General features: G+C 39.1%; 1 protein-coding gene across 1 annotated transcript in view; it reads left to right on the top strand.

Moving 5' to 3' along the window:
- Positions 1 to 1,847: 1,847 nt before the first annotated feature.
- LOC306851329 (serine/threonine-protein kinase DCLK1-like) overlaps positions 1,848 to 15,674 on the top strand; it is a gene marked incomplete at both ends in the record, with an annotated part of 35,795 nt that continues 21,968 nt past the window's right edge. Inside the window, 2 exons of the mRNA XM_079387487.1 lie at positions 1,848 to 2,205; positions 4,816 to 5,162. Of these exons, the coding sequence (XP_079243613.1) occupies positions 1,848 to 2,205; positions 4,816 to 5,162 (705 nt within the window). The remainder of the gene's footprint in view (positions 2,206 to 4,815; positions 5,163 to 15,674) is intronic.

Consider the following 15,674-nt stretch of genomic DNA (forward strand, 5'->3'; position numbering starts at 1 on the left):
AGGCACTAAAGATGAGGTCAAACAAGGTCATTCAAAGTGTCATGAATCAGTATATATATAAATATATAATTATTTATTTTGTGTAAATACGTACTCAGTTGGCCTTCCTGTGAAAATCGAACTGAATAATAGTTACTTTTTTCCCTATGCATTGAAGTGTAAGTGTATGCTTCCATCTAGTGTTGTACTTTGTAATAAACTCACTGGAAGAAAATTTACAACTACGTTCTTGTTATGGCGGTTACTAAATGAAGTTGTGTAGGCCTATAGGCTATATGAACTTTCTCTACCCACATTTACATCTGCAATAAAAGTGATGTGTAGGTTTTGACTTAACTTGTGCAGATTGATAGGCTATTTTAAAATTGGTGTTTTAAACATCTCAAATCTTTATTTTAGCCTATTTTAACAATTAAAGGAGAAATCAAGCAGTCCTAGTTTGAGGTGAATTTTAAAACGTATTTAAAGAAAAGTATGCAAAAATGAACTGATATAAATATACCAATAGTAAGTTATATTTGTAATAACAGTAAATATTTAAGGCGTATAATATAATCTATAATTAAAAATGTTAATATAATGTGTGTGGGTGTAAAATATATATATAAAAAATAGCAAAACCCCTAGCCTATATCCTTAGTAGTAGGCCTACTCTTATTTCCAGAAATGTGTTTTCTATTACAAAATCATACAAAACCCTGCATCTTTTGGCATTTTGGTAAGGGTTTCCTAAGTGAATTTGAAAATCATAACTTGCTAATGATAATAAAATAAAAAGAAGCAAACAACTTATGCCAACCACGACCACAAGTCTCTTGATCATCCTGTTGAAATGAAAAATAGGCCTAATTGGATCTAGTGTGATGTGTCGCAAAGACGGTTCTCACTGGTGCAATAAATGCTCTTCCTTGATTTAAGCACATCAAAATTCAGTTCATATGCTATCATAGCTCATTTATTTACATATATAGTCAGTTTGAATAGATTTGTAGCGTTGAATTGTCTCTGCTGAACTGCAAGCGGCGCTGGACAGACCCCTCCCCACCTGTGAGGACCTGCATTTGAGACAGTCTAGGTGTCTAGTTAGGCAGCTCCCTAGCTTTTGAGACGGGGGGGGGGGGGGTTGGTTCTCCTCAGGAATACGACAAAGGCTGCCAGTCAGCATTGAAACGAGGGATGGTCTAACGTAGAGAGCGAAAGGGGCAGGCAGACACCGGCTGCAGTCCATCCAGCACAGCAGAGCACATGATTCTCTCCTCCTGCTCTTAAAACCATAACTAGCATCCTCTGGAAGAGATGACAAGCCATTAGATGTGTGCTTTCATATCGACTGTGCTCATCGGATACACGCGCACAAGTAAGATGAATATGCTTTTTTGAAGCAAGATGCACCATGTCCGCATATTTAGCCTATATTTATTAGTGCTTTAATATCGCTTTTTAATTGATGAAGACTTCTTCATTGTGCTTTCCCTTTGGGCGTGTTTAAATAACTTTAATATTATATATTAATTAAAATGTGTTATAGGTATAAAACAATAACACAATGTTCATTATTGAAAACATAAATAGGCTATAACGTTTTCTATAATGTCTTTTTAAATTACAGCCTATATTATTATTTTGTGTTAGTTGGATAAGCGCACGGAAATGTACACTTTCAGCTGCCTATTTAATTACATATATGTGCAATATTTATTAACAAGTATGTGCGCAAATGCATTTTGTATAAGGAAAAAAAAGTCGGGGTGATACTTAGAATAAATGCAATTATAATTTTGACATTACTCATCTATCCACATTTCCCCACAATGTTCGTCAGAGATACTAAAGCCCCTGGTGTTGACATGGAGCTGGAGCATTTCGACGAACGGGACAAAGCACAAAGATACAGCCGTGGGGGTTCACGTGCGAACGGCCTGCCGAGCCCCACGCACAGCGCCCACTGCAGCCTGTACCGAACCCGGACCCTACAGGCTCTGAGCTCCGAGAAGAAAGCCAAAAGGGTCCGGTTCTACCGCAATGGAGACCGGTACTTCAAGGGGATTGTGTACGCTATTTCCAACGATAGATTCCGGTCTTTCGATGCTCTGCTCGCAGACCTCACCCGCTCCCTGTCAGATAATGTAAATCTGCCTCAGGGCGTCCGGTGCATTTATGCCGTTGACGGGTCGAGGATTACCAGCATGGATCAGCTGGTGGAAGGTGAGCCTGGTGTCTATAAATGGAGGTTTAGTGCTACCAGTATCTTTTGTTTCTTGTTCAATTTGACATACATGGTCAACTTTGCATTAGATCACACGTGTCTAGGTTTGGCTGGTACCTGTTTTTTGGTACCTGGTTTTGGAACCTGCTAGTCTAAAGCTGGTCCAAACCAGGCATTAACTATCCCAAAGACCACTTTAAAATCTGACGACCTGCTTGTAGCTGGTTTAATGTTGGTAGCCTACTAAATGGTCTACAAGATTGAACACGCTATTGAAAATTTTAAATCACCAGCTATTATCATCTTAAAATGAGACTTTCCAGTAGTGCATTATCATTCTGATGATATCTAAAGCCATAACGATTCAGCTTATCCCTTGAATGACAGTTTGTGTACTGTCCCAGTACACTAATTTCATTTTTATGAAGACCTCAAATGTGGTGTGTAAAAATGAAATTAGTTATTTTGCAATTCGAAACCCATTAAAGGAATAGCTCATCAAAAAAATGACTATTTGCTGAAAATTTACTCACCCTTAGGCCATCCAAAATGTAGATGTGTTTGTCTTTTCTTCGGAACGGATTTAGAGAAATTTAGCATCACATCACTTGTTCACCAATGGAGCCTCTGCAGGGAATGGGTGCCGTCAGAGTCCAAACATCTGATAAATGCATCACAATAATCCACAAGTAATTCACACAACTCCAGTCCATCAATTAACATCTTGTGAAGTGAAAAGCTAATCTATCATTAAGATGTTTAAACTTTAAACCATCACTTCTGGACAAAATACAAGTCCATAATCCATAATATTGCTCTTTTCAGTGAAAGTCCCTTCCCTGTTGTCCTCTCACATTAAAATCCAGATAAATCCACTGATGAGAACTATAGAAAGTCTGATTCTCTCCTGATTTAGACAACTTTTTCCATGTCAGAAAGCAATATTGTGGATTGAGGACTCATATTTTAGCTGTAAGCAATGGTTTGAAGTTAAAAATGTCTTAATGGTGAATTTTTATTTTTTTATTACAAACACACAGCTTGTCTCTACAAGATGTTACCTGATGGACTGTAGTTATGTTGATGACTGCAAGTCATATGTGGATTATTGTGATGCTTTTATCAGCTGTTTGAACTCTCATTCTGACGGCACCCATTCACTGCAAAGGATCCATTGCTGAGCAGGTGATGCTAAATTTGTCCAAATCTGTTTTCTTGGACGTCTTGGTTGTCCTGAGTGTGAGTACATTTTCAGAAAATAAGCACATAATATTTCTGTGTGTACACCAATCAGAGAATCTACTATGTGGAAAGTCATTGCATAGTCATGTTTCATATCTGGGGTGTCTGACACCCCGAACAGAGCATGCGGTTTGTAGTACTGAACAAAGATCAAGCTTGTATTGTCTGTGAGCTGATATCAGAGAGCCCTGTGATTTAAACCAGTAGTCATTTTAAAATGCTCATGAATATTTAACAGCTTCTGCATCTCTATACCACTCCCTTCCTCTCAGTGTTGACCAATAAATCAAACCCGAGAACTGAAATCATTACATCTGAGTTTGTCCTTGAAATATGTGTTAAATGACTCTGATTTGATTTTGAAATTGTAGCAGCGGCATCTCAGTGGTGGCTTTTTATGTAGGACACCCATTCATTCATTCATTCGTTAATTCTAAAATAGTACTGCCAGGGGTAGGATGTGTGCAAATGAGTGAGATGGAGGTGATTTCAGTCTCAGCCGTGTACTTAACCTTGACTCTGTGACCTCTCTCCGTCATTATGGACTATTATAAGGAGCTTTTATGTCCATTGACTGTCTTAAACTCACATGTGGGCAAATTTATGGATTTTCTTCTGTGTCCTCATATGATAATAAACATGGAAAGCCATTTTTAAGGTCCTTGCACACTGAGATTTTTTTCGTATTTGTCATCCTTTCCTATGAAAATGCTTGCTACAGATGCGAAAACGCAGAAAATCGAACCTGATCTGAATTTTTTATGACGGACAAAGGTTTCGGAGGCCGCGTGTAAACGTGATTGACACAACTTGAGGTCATGTTTATTTTTTAACGTGCAAAAATTTTGGATGAAAATTTCGGACTCGGTGTGCAATGACCTTTAGAGTGCAAGATGTTCTCTGAAGTTGTAGGAAAGCCTCATTAAATGAAACGTTCACCAAATTTTTTCATGTTTTTTCAACGTTCATGTTGTTCCAAACCCATATGACTTTCTTTCTTCTGGAAAACTGAAAATGGGAACTTAACAGTGTAATTAACAGTGAAATTGTGAACTCTTTGTTTTGAGTCAAATAGTTTTATTGAAATGTTTGTACCAGTTCACAAAAGCAGACTGAATGATTCATTTATCGTAAATGAGTCATTCAAACTTAAAAAAAAATGGTTTCAAACAAAAAAGCAAAAACTCATGAATCAATGATTAATTTTATGAACGTTTTATGAAAAAGTATTAGTGAGAACTGAATCAGTCAAATTCATAAATTGTTTGAACCAATTTACAAAACCAGTTCAAAAAGGTTTTTGAATCCGACTTATTCGGTTCTCAGAGACACTAACTCGTTATTTCTCATATTATTTTGTATCACAGGGGAGAGTTATATATGTGGATCAATTGAGCCTTACAAGAATCTGGAATACACTATGAACGTCAACCCAAACTGGTCAGTCAACGTCAGGACCACAGCATCGGCACGAGCGCCCAGCTCTCTGGCCAGCGCCAAGGCTGGTTCTATGGAAATCAAGGATAACAAGGATTTCATCCGACCCAAACTGGTGACCATAATCCGCAGTGGGGTAAAGCCTCGGAAAGCCGTGCGTATCCTTCTCAACAAGAAGACGGCCCACTCGTTTGAGCAGGTTCTCACGGATATCACAGATGCCATCAAACTGGACTCTGGAGCGGTCAAGAGGCTTTATACAGTGGATGGTAAAATGGTAAGTACAATGGCCGCTTCATTTAAGTAGATAAATGAACTTTTGTGTTGTTGGATGCAGTAATAATGATACTATTGTTTGGTTTAAAAAACTATTTGGATAGATCAGTGGACTCACTATATAAGCAGTCTTTATTTGTCAGAAGCCTGTGGATCAGAGATGTTTGTGGTGCAGAAATTACACAGTTTTAAATAAAGCAAAGCTAAGTCTCCTGACTGTTACCTTAGTCAAGATGTTTTTGAACACCCTGGTTTCTCTAAAGGTGAGGTTGCTGTGACGCTGTGATCCAATTCAATTTATAAAAGAGAATTTTGATCTGGTTTGAGTAGATAGTTTGGTATGCATGTATGAGGAATGCTTGTGGTTGTTATTCTGGTTCAGTGGTATACTGTTATAGTATTAAGATTTTGAATGAGCTATATATTTATATATTTATATAGTACTTTTCTTATTTTGTAATACTTCTATTTAGCTTTAATTTATTTTCAATTTTAATTTATTTTTTTAACTTATTTCAGTCACCATTTTTAATGTTAATTTTTATTACTATTTTTCTCCTCGTGTAAAACAACAGTTTTTACCTTGTCAAAAACAGTTCAATGACCCATTGCGTTGATGTCTCCCCATCCCCATCCCTCTCTTCCATTTTTTTTTTTTTGTGTGTATCTAAACAAAACAAAACATCAAAAACAAAACTAATCCACTTCATCCTCAGTGGCTCTGATGTCAGGAGAAAATGAAGACTACGGTGGCCCAGTATTGCACAACACAAAGAAATCACCAACAACACAATGCATTGGACTGATTTTGTTGTGTTGTTTTAATTTTGCTGTGTTATAGCTTGTTTCCATTGTGTTGTGCTAATTTCGTTGTTGTAGCTTTTTTATTGTGTTATGCTAATTTCTTGTTGTAGCTTTTTTCATTGTGTTGTGCTAATTTTGTTGTTGTAGCTTGTTTGTGTTGTGCTAATTTTGTTGTTGTAGCTTGTTTTCATTGTGTTTTGTTAATGTCGTTGTTGTAGCTTGTTTTCATTGTGTTGTGCTAATTTCGTTGTTGTAGCTTTTTTATTGTGTTATGCTCATTTCTTGTTGTAGATTTTTTTCATTGTGTTGTGCTAATTTTGTTGTTGTAGCTTTTTTGTGTTGTGCTAATTTTGTTGTTGTAGCTTGTTTTCATTGTGTTGTGCTAATTTCGTTGTGTTGTGGCTTGTATCTGTTGTGTTGTGGAGATTTCCTTGTGTTGTGCACTACTGGGGCACTGTAGAAGACTCTTATGTTGACTTTTATATCCAGTTACACAACACCTGCACTGCTTCCGAGACATTGTTGTCACTACAGCTGCTCGACCGTGGAGAAAATGGCGAACAGGCTGAGGGCAGAAATATGCTAATGCAGGACAGTCTGTCAGTGTCTACAGGCGGGGCCTGAGAAGCACAACGTCATACTGCTCAGAAAATCTAAATGTTTTGATAATTTACACTGTTTGGGTTTTTGGGGGATTAAAAAAAGGAATGGATTTTTATCTTTGTAGGGTGGTTGAGTCCACACAAGACACATTTAGCTTATACGCAAATTTTGCATCCAATGTCCCCTTTAAGGCCACCCTATTGTCATGATTTCAGTATTTTGCTCTTTGCTCATCAAGTGTTGCTGTTATCTTGCTGAGATATTAATTTCCCTAGATGATTTGTGTTTGTGTTGCTCGAATAAGAGCAAAAGAGATTGATAGGGAGATAAAGGTAAATACTGTGGTGAAGGAGATAGAGGAACGAGATCAGACAGAGCGAGGCAGCCGTATGGCTGGAAACTTGGTGATGGTGACCTTTCTGTGTCTCCGCAGGAACAGACTGATGAAGTGACAAGCTGTCACCAGAGGGCCTTAAACTCGTTGACCTTCAGTGGTGTTATATTTTCCTCTATTTATACCCCCCCAGAAACAGAGACACTAGTGCTGTGCTGTTTCTGTCTATCTATCTATCTATCTATCTATCTATCTATCTATCTATCTATCTATCTATCTATCTATCTATCTATCTATCTATCTATCTATCTATCTATCTATCTATCTATCTATCTATCATCTATCTATCTATTTTAATGGTTCAGTGCATATAATTGTATTATTTATATGTTGGATTTAGCTATCCAGCTGTTTCGATTTTTTGCATGGAATGTACTACAAATTATATATTATTTAAACAGGCCATTAAAATTAATTTACTAAAACAAACAGAAGTCACAATTTAAGGCTGAACGTTGTGCAAACAGATATTTCTAGCTTGGAATATCCCCCAGTTTCTCACATCCCAAGTATGCGAAGGGCTTCTCCCCTCTCCTTGATTTTCCCTCTTTTTGGTTTCCATGGCAACCCGGTTGCTGGGGTGGTTGCTTAGGAACAGCCGCTGCAGCAGGAGGGGTGCAGTAGAGGTGATGTTACAGGCCTGGCTTGGGATGATGGATTCTCAGGACTGCAATCAAACAGGCCTCTCACGTGAGGCGCCATTATGCATGGCTGTTTATTTTCTGGTAGAGAAACATTTACGGCACCCTTCAAAGCATTGCTATAGCTGGTGACGATGTGCTGAGGAAATTGATTTCTGGATCGATGCATTGTGATCCTAGGTTTTCCAAAACTGCTTTGTTAGGTTTGATATGAATACAGTCACTGCTCAGCGTTTTTACACAGTCAAAATTTATGTTTATGAAAGGTTTATTAGTAGGGCTGTCAATTGATTAATGTAATTTAATTTATTACATTTATATGCTGATTAATTAAGCAAACTAATCCCAATTAATCCCATAATTCAGTATTTGCTGAGAAAAGCTTTCAAATAAAGATGACTCAAGTATATTACTGTGGCAGTTGAATAGACAAAAATGTATTCATAGAGAGTCAGCACTTTGAAAAGTGCCTTTAGATATATCTTACAGTGGAAACTCAGAAGATCGGACCATCTAGGAACAGTTACTGTGAAATCTCTTAGCAAGATGGACATTTTGCCTTCAATTTTGCTTTTATAAATGATACATGAAATTGCATCCTGGTCCTATCTAATCCTCTTCTAAGAGGAAGTTCTCTGAGAGCGACTGATGCAAGCTTTGAAATGTATTAAGGTGTTATTGGTTTGTTTATCTATTGATAAGCATTTTTCAGAAATCGTTTGATGATGAGTAACACCACTCCCTGCATTTGGGTTAAGTGTTCCTGACAAACGTGTAATGCTCCAGACTGAGAGAATCTATATTGCTATAAAAGCTAAGAACACTAATAACTACTCATTAAATGGCTTTCTAGAATACTCATCAGTCTGATGTTTCCTACGTACGGCTGTCCATAGCATACCGAAACTGGCTTTCATTACATTACATTACATTATATTACATTATATTATATTATATTCGTCATGGCTTAGTATTTATTTGCCTGGCAAGTAGTTGTAATAAGCATCATAATGTTCAGTCAGACAGTCATTAATCACAGCTTGTTGTCTGGGTCCTAATCATACACCCTGCCGGTGTCTTATTTTGTGGTAATGAACAACTGACTGTACATTATACCTTATATAGCAGACTTACTTTGCTTCATGTTTCTTTCATATTTGCACAGTGAAGTGATCTCTAGTTATAATTATAGTCCACCATTCTTTGAAGTCTTTTGTGGTGGTGTCACTGGCTTCTTCATGTAAGCTTATTCTTATCATGTGAGACAGCCTGAGGATAGACAGACAGGCATTTCCCCTCTAATTCCCACGGGTGGCATGTGTCTCCTGTCGTCTGTGCCATAAATATTAGCTTAAAGGCTAAGAGAGCTCTTTCATTCACATATTAGCGTCCACACTGATGTGATTTCCACAGGCGGTCATGCTCATAAGGGCTGAGCAGCGGCTGTGCGGGATGGGAGGAATGTTTCTTCTGTGATCTGCTTGTGTCAGTTTCAGCTTAAGCTTCTTTGATTCTGGAGTGGTTGAGAAAGGTATTCACCCACGGGATGTCCTGCTTGTAAAAAGCACTAGGGCTACGTACAGTAATTGCCCTCGGCTGAGGTGTGGCATTTTTCAGCTTGGCTGAGGACCCTATGAAATCCATTTAATTATTTATTTATTTATTTTTTAAATTGCATTTTATTTTATTTTTTCCTGTTTTTGATATTTCTGGATACTGATTAAATTTTTGGTAAAACCAAAAACCATGTCTAATTAATTGAAATCATGAAACTATATACAATTTAACAACATTTTATTGACGTTATCTCTATGAAATATATTTAATTTAACGTTATTTTTTTCAAAAAATTATATGCTTTTCGGTAAAATGTTTCTGGATTAAATTTTAATGGTGAAAATAAATTTTAAAAGCATGAATACTCAATTGAATTAATAAAACTTTAACAATTTGTTGATTGATTGATTGATTTTTTACAGTAAAAAAGCCCTGTGATATCTGTGGTATGTTTTTTGTTTTATTTTTTCAGGATTTATAATTTAATACAAATACTGTATATATAATCAAAAACGATGGTAAAAAAACATGAACGTTACCAATTGAATTAATCTTTTAAAATGTAATCAAATTAAAATGTTACAATTTTATTTTATTATTTGCAAAACAAAGTGCTGCACAACTGAAAAAATCCAAAATTGGCCAAATTACATGAAATTATATTACTGTAAATTTAATTTTTATAACTGGATTCTGATTCCGCATCTTTGAAATCATAGGCCCCTAATTAGCAAATGTGTTTGACTTAAAGGTGCTTGGTTTTTGGGGTATTTGTTTGTTTCATTTGATTCTTCTGAAATTACCTCATAATTCATTATCTGAGATCCAAATTCTTTAAAATCCAAGAACTAATAATATAATCAAATATGAAAATAGTTACACCAGCAATGGGTGCTGCTGAACCTGACCAGCCTAACACTGACCCGTTGGTTTGAATGCTGTCAGAACACAGACCTGGTCATATCTGTAAGCCGTGTCAATATACATACAGTGCAATCCATCTTGACACTTCGCTGGCTCCAGTGTAAACCCATTTAGTGACATGGGGGTGTGCGAGTAACACTGCAACACACTGACTTGCATTTATGGAGCGAGTCATTATTCATTATCTGCCACTGCTGGACTTATGTAATGCACCTCAATAGGCAGTTCAATTTCCTCATGAAAGGTCACCTCTTGCAATCACTGCGAAACATGAAGAGTCCTTTCAGTCCAAACAGTGCTGCCATTTCAAAAATCAAACACCGAAATATAGCTGACATAAATGCATGGGTTGACATTAAGAATCAGTTTTGTTTGTACTGTACTTTTGTCACGGTGTGCTTTCCCAGGCAGACAGGCGGACAGGGGTACAAAACAAAATCCAACTTTATTAAAAGAAACAGAAGAAAACTCCAAGTAAGCAGCATTAACGAAACTTCAAGACGAGACAGGGACAAAGACTAAACTGAATGCTTATAGGAAACGGAAACAATAGAGCAAACTAGATAATTAATTAAACACAGGAGACAGGACTAAAAGATGATTACTAAACTAGGACAGGAACTACCAAATAAGGTCAAAACAGAACTGAACATAAACAGACACGTAACAGTTATCTCCCCCTCCCGGAAGGCGCGACCCGCGCCGTAACAATGACATCGCGGGCGGGGGTGCGGGCGCCCTGGAGGCTGGAGCAGGGCCAGGACAGGGAGGAGACAAGGGAAGCCTCCAGGGCAGATCAGGAGCCTTAGGAGGCCATGGCGGGACAGGAGACTCGGGGAGCCATGGCGGATCAGGAGACTCGGGGAGCCATGGCGGATCAGGAGACACGGGAGGCCATGGCGGATCAGGAGACACGGGAGGCCATTGTCGGATCAGGAGACACGGGAGGCCATGGCGGATCAGGAGACTCGGGGAGCCACGGCATGACTGGAGACTCGGGGAGCCACGGCGGGACTGGAGACTCGGGGAGCCACGGCGGGACTGGAGGCTTGGGGAGCCACGGCGGGACTGGAGGCTTGGACGGCCATGGCGGGTCAGGGAGCTTGGACGGCCATGGCGGATCAGAGAGCTTGGACGGTCCTGGCGGATCAGAGAGCTTGGACGGAACCAGCGGAGGTTCAGGAGGGCACTTGCGAGGAGCAGGCACTGGAGGGCACTTGCGAGGAGCAGGCATTGGAGGGCACTTGCGAGGAGCAGGCACTGGAGGGCACTTGCGAGGAGCAGGCACCAGAGGGAACTTGGACAGCGCTATTTCCTGGGGGCGCTCGGGAAGCGCTATTTTCCGGGGATGCTCCGTAAACCTAGGCACTGGAGGGACTGGCCCTGGAGAATCGGGCTCTGGGAACTCTGGCCCTGGAGAAACGGTCACTGGAAGGACTGGCTCTGGAGAATCGAGCACTGGAGGGACTGGCTCAGGAGAATTGAGCTCTGGGGAATGTTTACTGAGAGCGTGCACAAGGAAGTGCTATCGTGGAGCGGGCACAGGAGGGCGCTGTAGGAGAGCGGGTTCTAGGGAGAGGACAGGAGCCGAGAACTCTGGGGGTATTGCCAAATCCAGTAGCGCTGGAGTATGTGCCGATGGGCCCGCCACATTCACAGGTGGCGGGCTAGGGTTGGCCGCAAACGGTGGTATCCTCTTCGCCGCGGGCGGTATCCTCTTCGCCTCGGGCGAAATTCTCTTCGCCGCAGGCGGAATATTCATCGCCTTAGACGGCGGTATTATCTTCGCCGCGGGCGGAACCATCATCGCCGCAGGCGGCGGAACTATTGGGTTGGGCAGGCGGGAGGAGCCGTTGGCGAGGAATGAGCTGGGGAGACGCAGCGCGTTCTTGCTGGAGCGGAATGACGAGTCTGGGGAATCAACTTCTTCGCCGAGTCCGTTGAGGAAGAAGATTAGGTTAATGAGCTCGATCAGGGGAAAATTATCTTTGGGAAGATCACAGCGTAAAACCTCGTCATTCAACCCCAGCAGGAAACGCGCACCCAGAGCTGCGTCGTGCCAGCTCACCCGGTTGGCGAGCTCGAGAAAGACCTCCACATATCACGCCAACCTCAGGCCGCCCTGCCGCAGCCCGCACAGCGCGACTTCAGCTGGAGTCATGATTTCGGTAGTCTTCGGTATGCTTTCCCAGGCGGACACGGCATACAAAACAAAATCCAACTTTATTAAAAGAAACAGAAGAAAACTCCAGGTAAGCAGCATTAACGAAACTTCAAGACGAGACAGGGACAAAGACTAAACCGAATGCTTATATAGGAAACAGAAACAATAGAGCAAACTAGATAATTAATTAAACACAGGTGACAGGACTAAATGATCATTACTAAACTAGGACAGGAACTACCAAATAAGGTCAAAACAGAACTGAACAGAAACAGACACGTAACAACTTTGTTTAAAGCACTTATTTCACACCTTTTGACCAGTGCATTTCTGTAACTTTTCAGTGATTTTTAATTACTGAATCATTAAAAATATTTATTTATTTATACAGATAACACTCAGAAAGCAATTTATATTAGAGTTGAACATAACAGTGGTATTAAGTCCTCTGTAGTCTATAGGTGAGGGTTATTGTTGTTAACTAAGACTTGAAAAAAAAAACATTCAAATAAAATATAAAAAATTAAACTTATTTTATTTAAATTGAGGTACTAAAAATATGAGTAAATATGAATTAATAAACATTATATAGACATAAAAACACAACAAAATGACTAAAACTAAGTAAAATTAAAGTGAAAACAGAAAATATCAAAATAAAATCTAATTCAAAATATTAGTATATCAATGAATGGTACTAAAATAACTGCTGTAAGGAAGTACCACAAGTGTCACCTGTAGGATTGCAAACGTTTTTTCTCATCTTCTGAAAACACTATCATGCAGAAGCAGTTCAAGGCTAACTCTAATGGTACATAGCCACCTCATAAACCTGTCAATAATAAATGATAATTCTCCAGGATGTTTTACCCAACACAGGAAGTATTTTGATGGTGTAGATATCATACATTAGACATCATTTGCTTATGGTCTTGTGTCAATGCAATGGCTCCCCACTTAAAAACATGGTCACTTATTGATATTTAACAGTAAAATTCTTCAATCGAATAAACCATGTCAGACTTTTCCTTTTTTTATTAAGTTTTTTATTAAAAATAATGCCTGCCTACTAATAATTTACAGATTTACCAGTCTGTGATTCACCACCACAGTTTTACCCATGTGTTTCTAACCTGTGTTTAATAGGTCCTGAATGGCATCGGTGAGCACAGGCTGGCTGCGTTTGCCCGATGAAAGCTTCTGAGTATTAACAGCGGGAATCTGTCCAGATCGATGCTCTGTGGGTTATTGCTGGCGGCCTGCGCTGCTGCTGCTGTGTCACTGAGTCCATGCAGAGAGGAAATCAATACTCTCCCAGCCGCACCATCTTACCGTGTTTGGCTTGCCATTCCTGCACTACTGAATATGTAGATCTGGTTCAGTTCTATGGCAGGGAAATTATCCATATTGTACTGGCTCATTTTAGGAAAACCCAAGTATTCTTTTGCTTTGTGGCAGATGATAATGCACAGACGCCTAGGGCTGGGTATCGTTCAAAAATTTTCGATATCGATACCGATACCGATACCTTGAGTTCGATACCGGTTCCTGAACGATACTTTTTTCGATACCAGTTTTATGAAATCAGTTTTAATAAGATTACATTATCTCAAAAAACTATTTTTTTTAGCTTGTTGATATTTATACAGACTCAAAGCCTCATCTCCTGAGCCACTGCACAAAGGAACAAAATATATCCAACACAATAAATAAATAAATAATTTTAATCAAGTTCAAATAGTTTTCAGTTTACACATGTTAGGCTACGTTTACATTAGTGTGTGTTCGTTTTAAAACACAAAGCTCAGACAGAATCATCATTTCTAGGTTGTTAAAGACTTCAAGAAATTTTAAATCTTCATCCACTTTCATAAGTGGGTGTTTTATTTTCTTTCACCATATGTTTTATTGTTATTAAATTCTGGTGTAGTATGTCTAATTGTTTGAATGCATAAAAACAACTTAGTTTATTTAAATTTATTCTTAAAATATCCTTATGAAATGTTTTATTTTTCCTCAGAAATTCTGTGTTCTGTATCTGGTTTTCAAATGAAGACATAAAACATTAATTTAATTTCTCTTTAAATTATTGAAAATCAAAGTTTATTTATTTTGGCAAACAAAAGGGGGTTACTATTAAAATTAAAACATGGAATAACTGTTGTGTGATCATTACAAAAAAAAAAAAAAGTTTTAATAATTTTAATAGTATAGCCTAGTATTAGCAGTGCTGTCTGCTGAACAATATTGATATATTTCTGCCGGAGTGTCTTCCAAGTTAAACCGAACTTTTATTTTGACGGGTTGCCTGGAATACCTTTACAGTTCTGTGTGTATATGATATGACGCAAGTTTTACTCGAATCAAATGGTAAAATGCTCATGAAGGGACTCTCAGAGCAGTTCTAGAGCTGTTGTTCATGTGTTTATGTCCTCATTTAGAGAGGCGGCAGACGCTGAAATCACCGCGAGCGTCACGCGAGCTTCAGTCTGTGTGTAGTAAACAAACTGCGCGATATAGAGAGCGGACTGCTCCGTGTGCTTTCAAAACGCTCTCGCGGAGGTCAAACACTGATCTGTCAGCACCGCATGACTTCTAGTCAAACACACCTAGTGCTGCAGGATTATTGGCTCACTGACAGTGATGAGATTAACCCCTTAGGTATTGAAATTTGGTACCGAACGACAAGACGTTTTTCGATACTCGGTGGTATCGAGGCAATTCGGTCGGTGCCTAAAAAGTATTGAACTCGATACCCAGCCCTACAGACGCCTGCCGTAGGAGAATCTGGCTTTGTTTGAACTGCTCGTTCTCTAAATCTCAGCGGGTGGTGGGTTGAATTACAGAAGCACATACAGTATTGTAGATGAAGGTGAGACCTTAAAGCGGTCATGAACTGAGAAATCTAAATTCCTTTGATCTTTTGACATATGTGTGATCATTGTACTTTAAAAACATCCTGTACGTTTCAGAACTCGAAACTGTCTCATTAGTCTAAAAACAGCTTATATGGAAGCCAACCTGCCAAAATGACAACTTGTGTAATGTGCCACCTTATGATGTAATAGTGCAGCTAAACACCGCCTCCACAGAAGATGATCAACACCTGCTTCTACATCGCTGCCTGTTTAGCCCCGCCCATCGATTTGCCCATGTTGTGTCAATAATAAGAGGCAAACAGGTCTACACAGAAACCAAATGATAAAGATAACTCCGAAGACAACAAAATGCTGTGCAGTGCCAAATTGTGGAAAAATACAGTCTTTGCACTGCCTTCCTTCTGATCCTAACATTAGGAAAGGGTGGATGAACTTTATTTTTAATGAAGTTCCAGACCACATCATTAAGAACTTGGTCCTTTGTTCACTTCATTTTACCCCAGATTCATTTACAAACAAAGCACAATTCGACACAGGATTTTCAAAA

Source organism: Barbus barbus (genome assembly GCF_936440315.1).
Source record: "Barbus barbus genome assembly, chromosome: 31".
Lineage (NCBI taxonomy): Eukaryota > Metazoa > Chordata > Actinopteri > Cypriniformes > Cyprinidae > Barbus > Barbus barbus.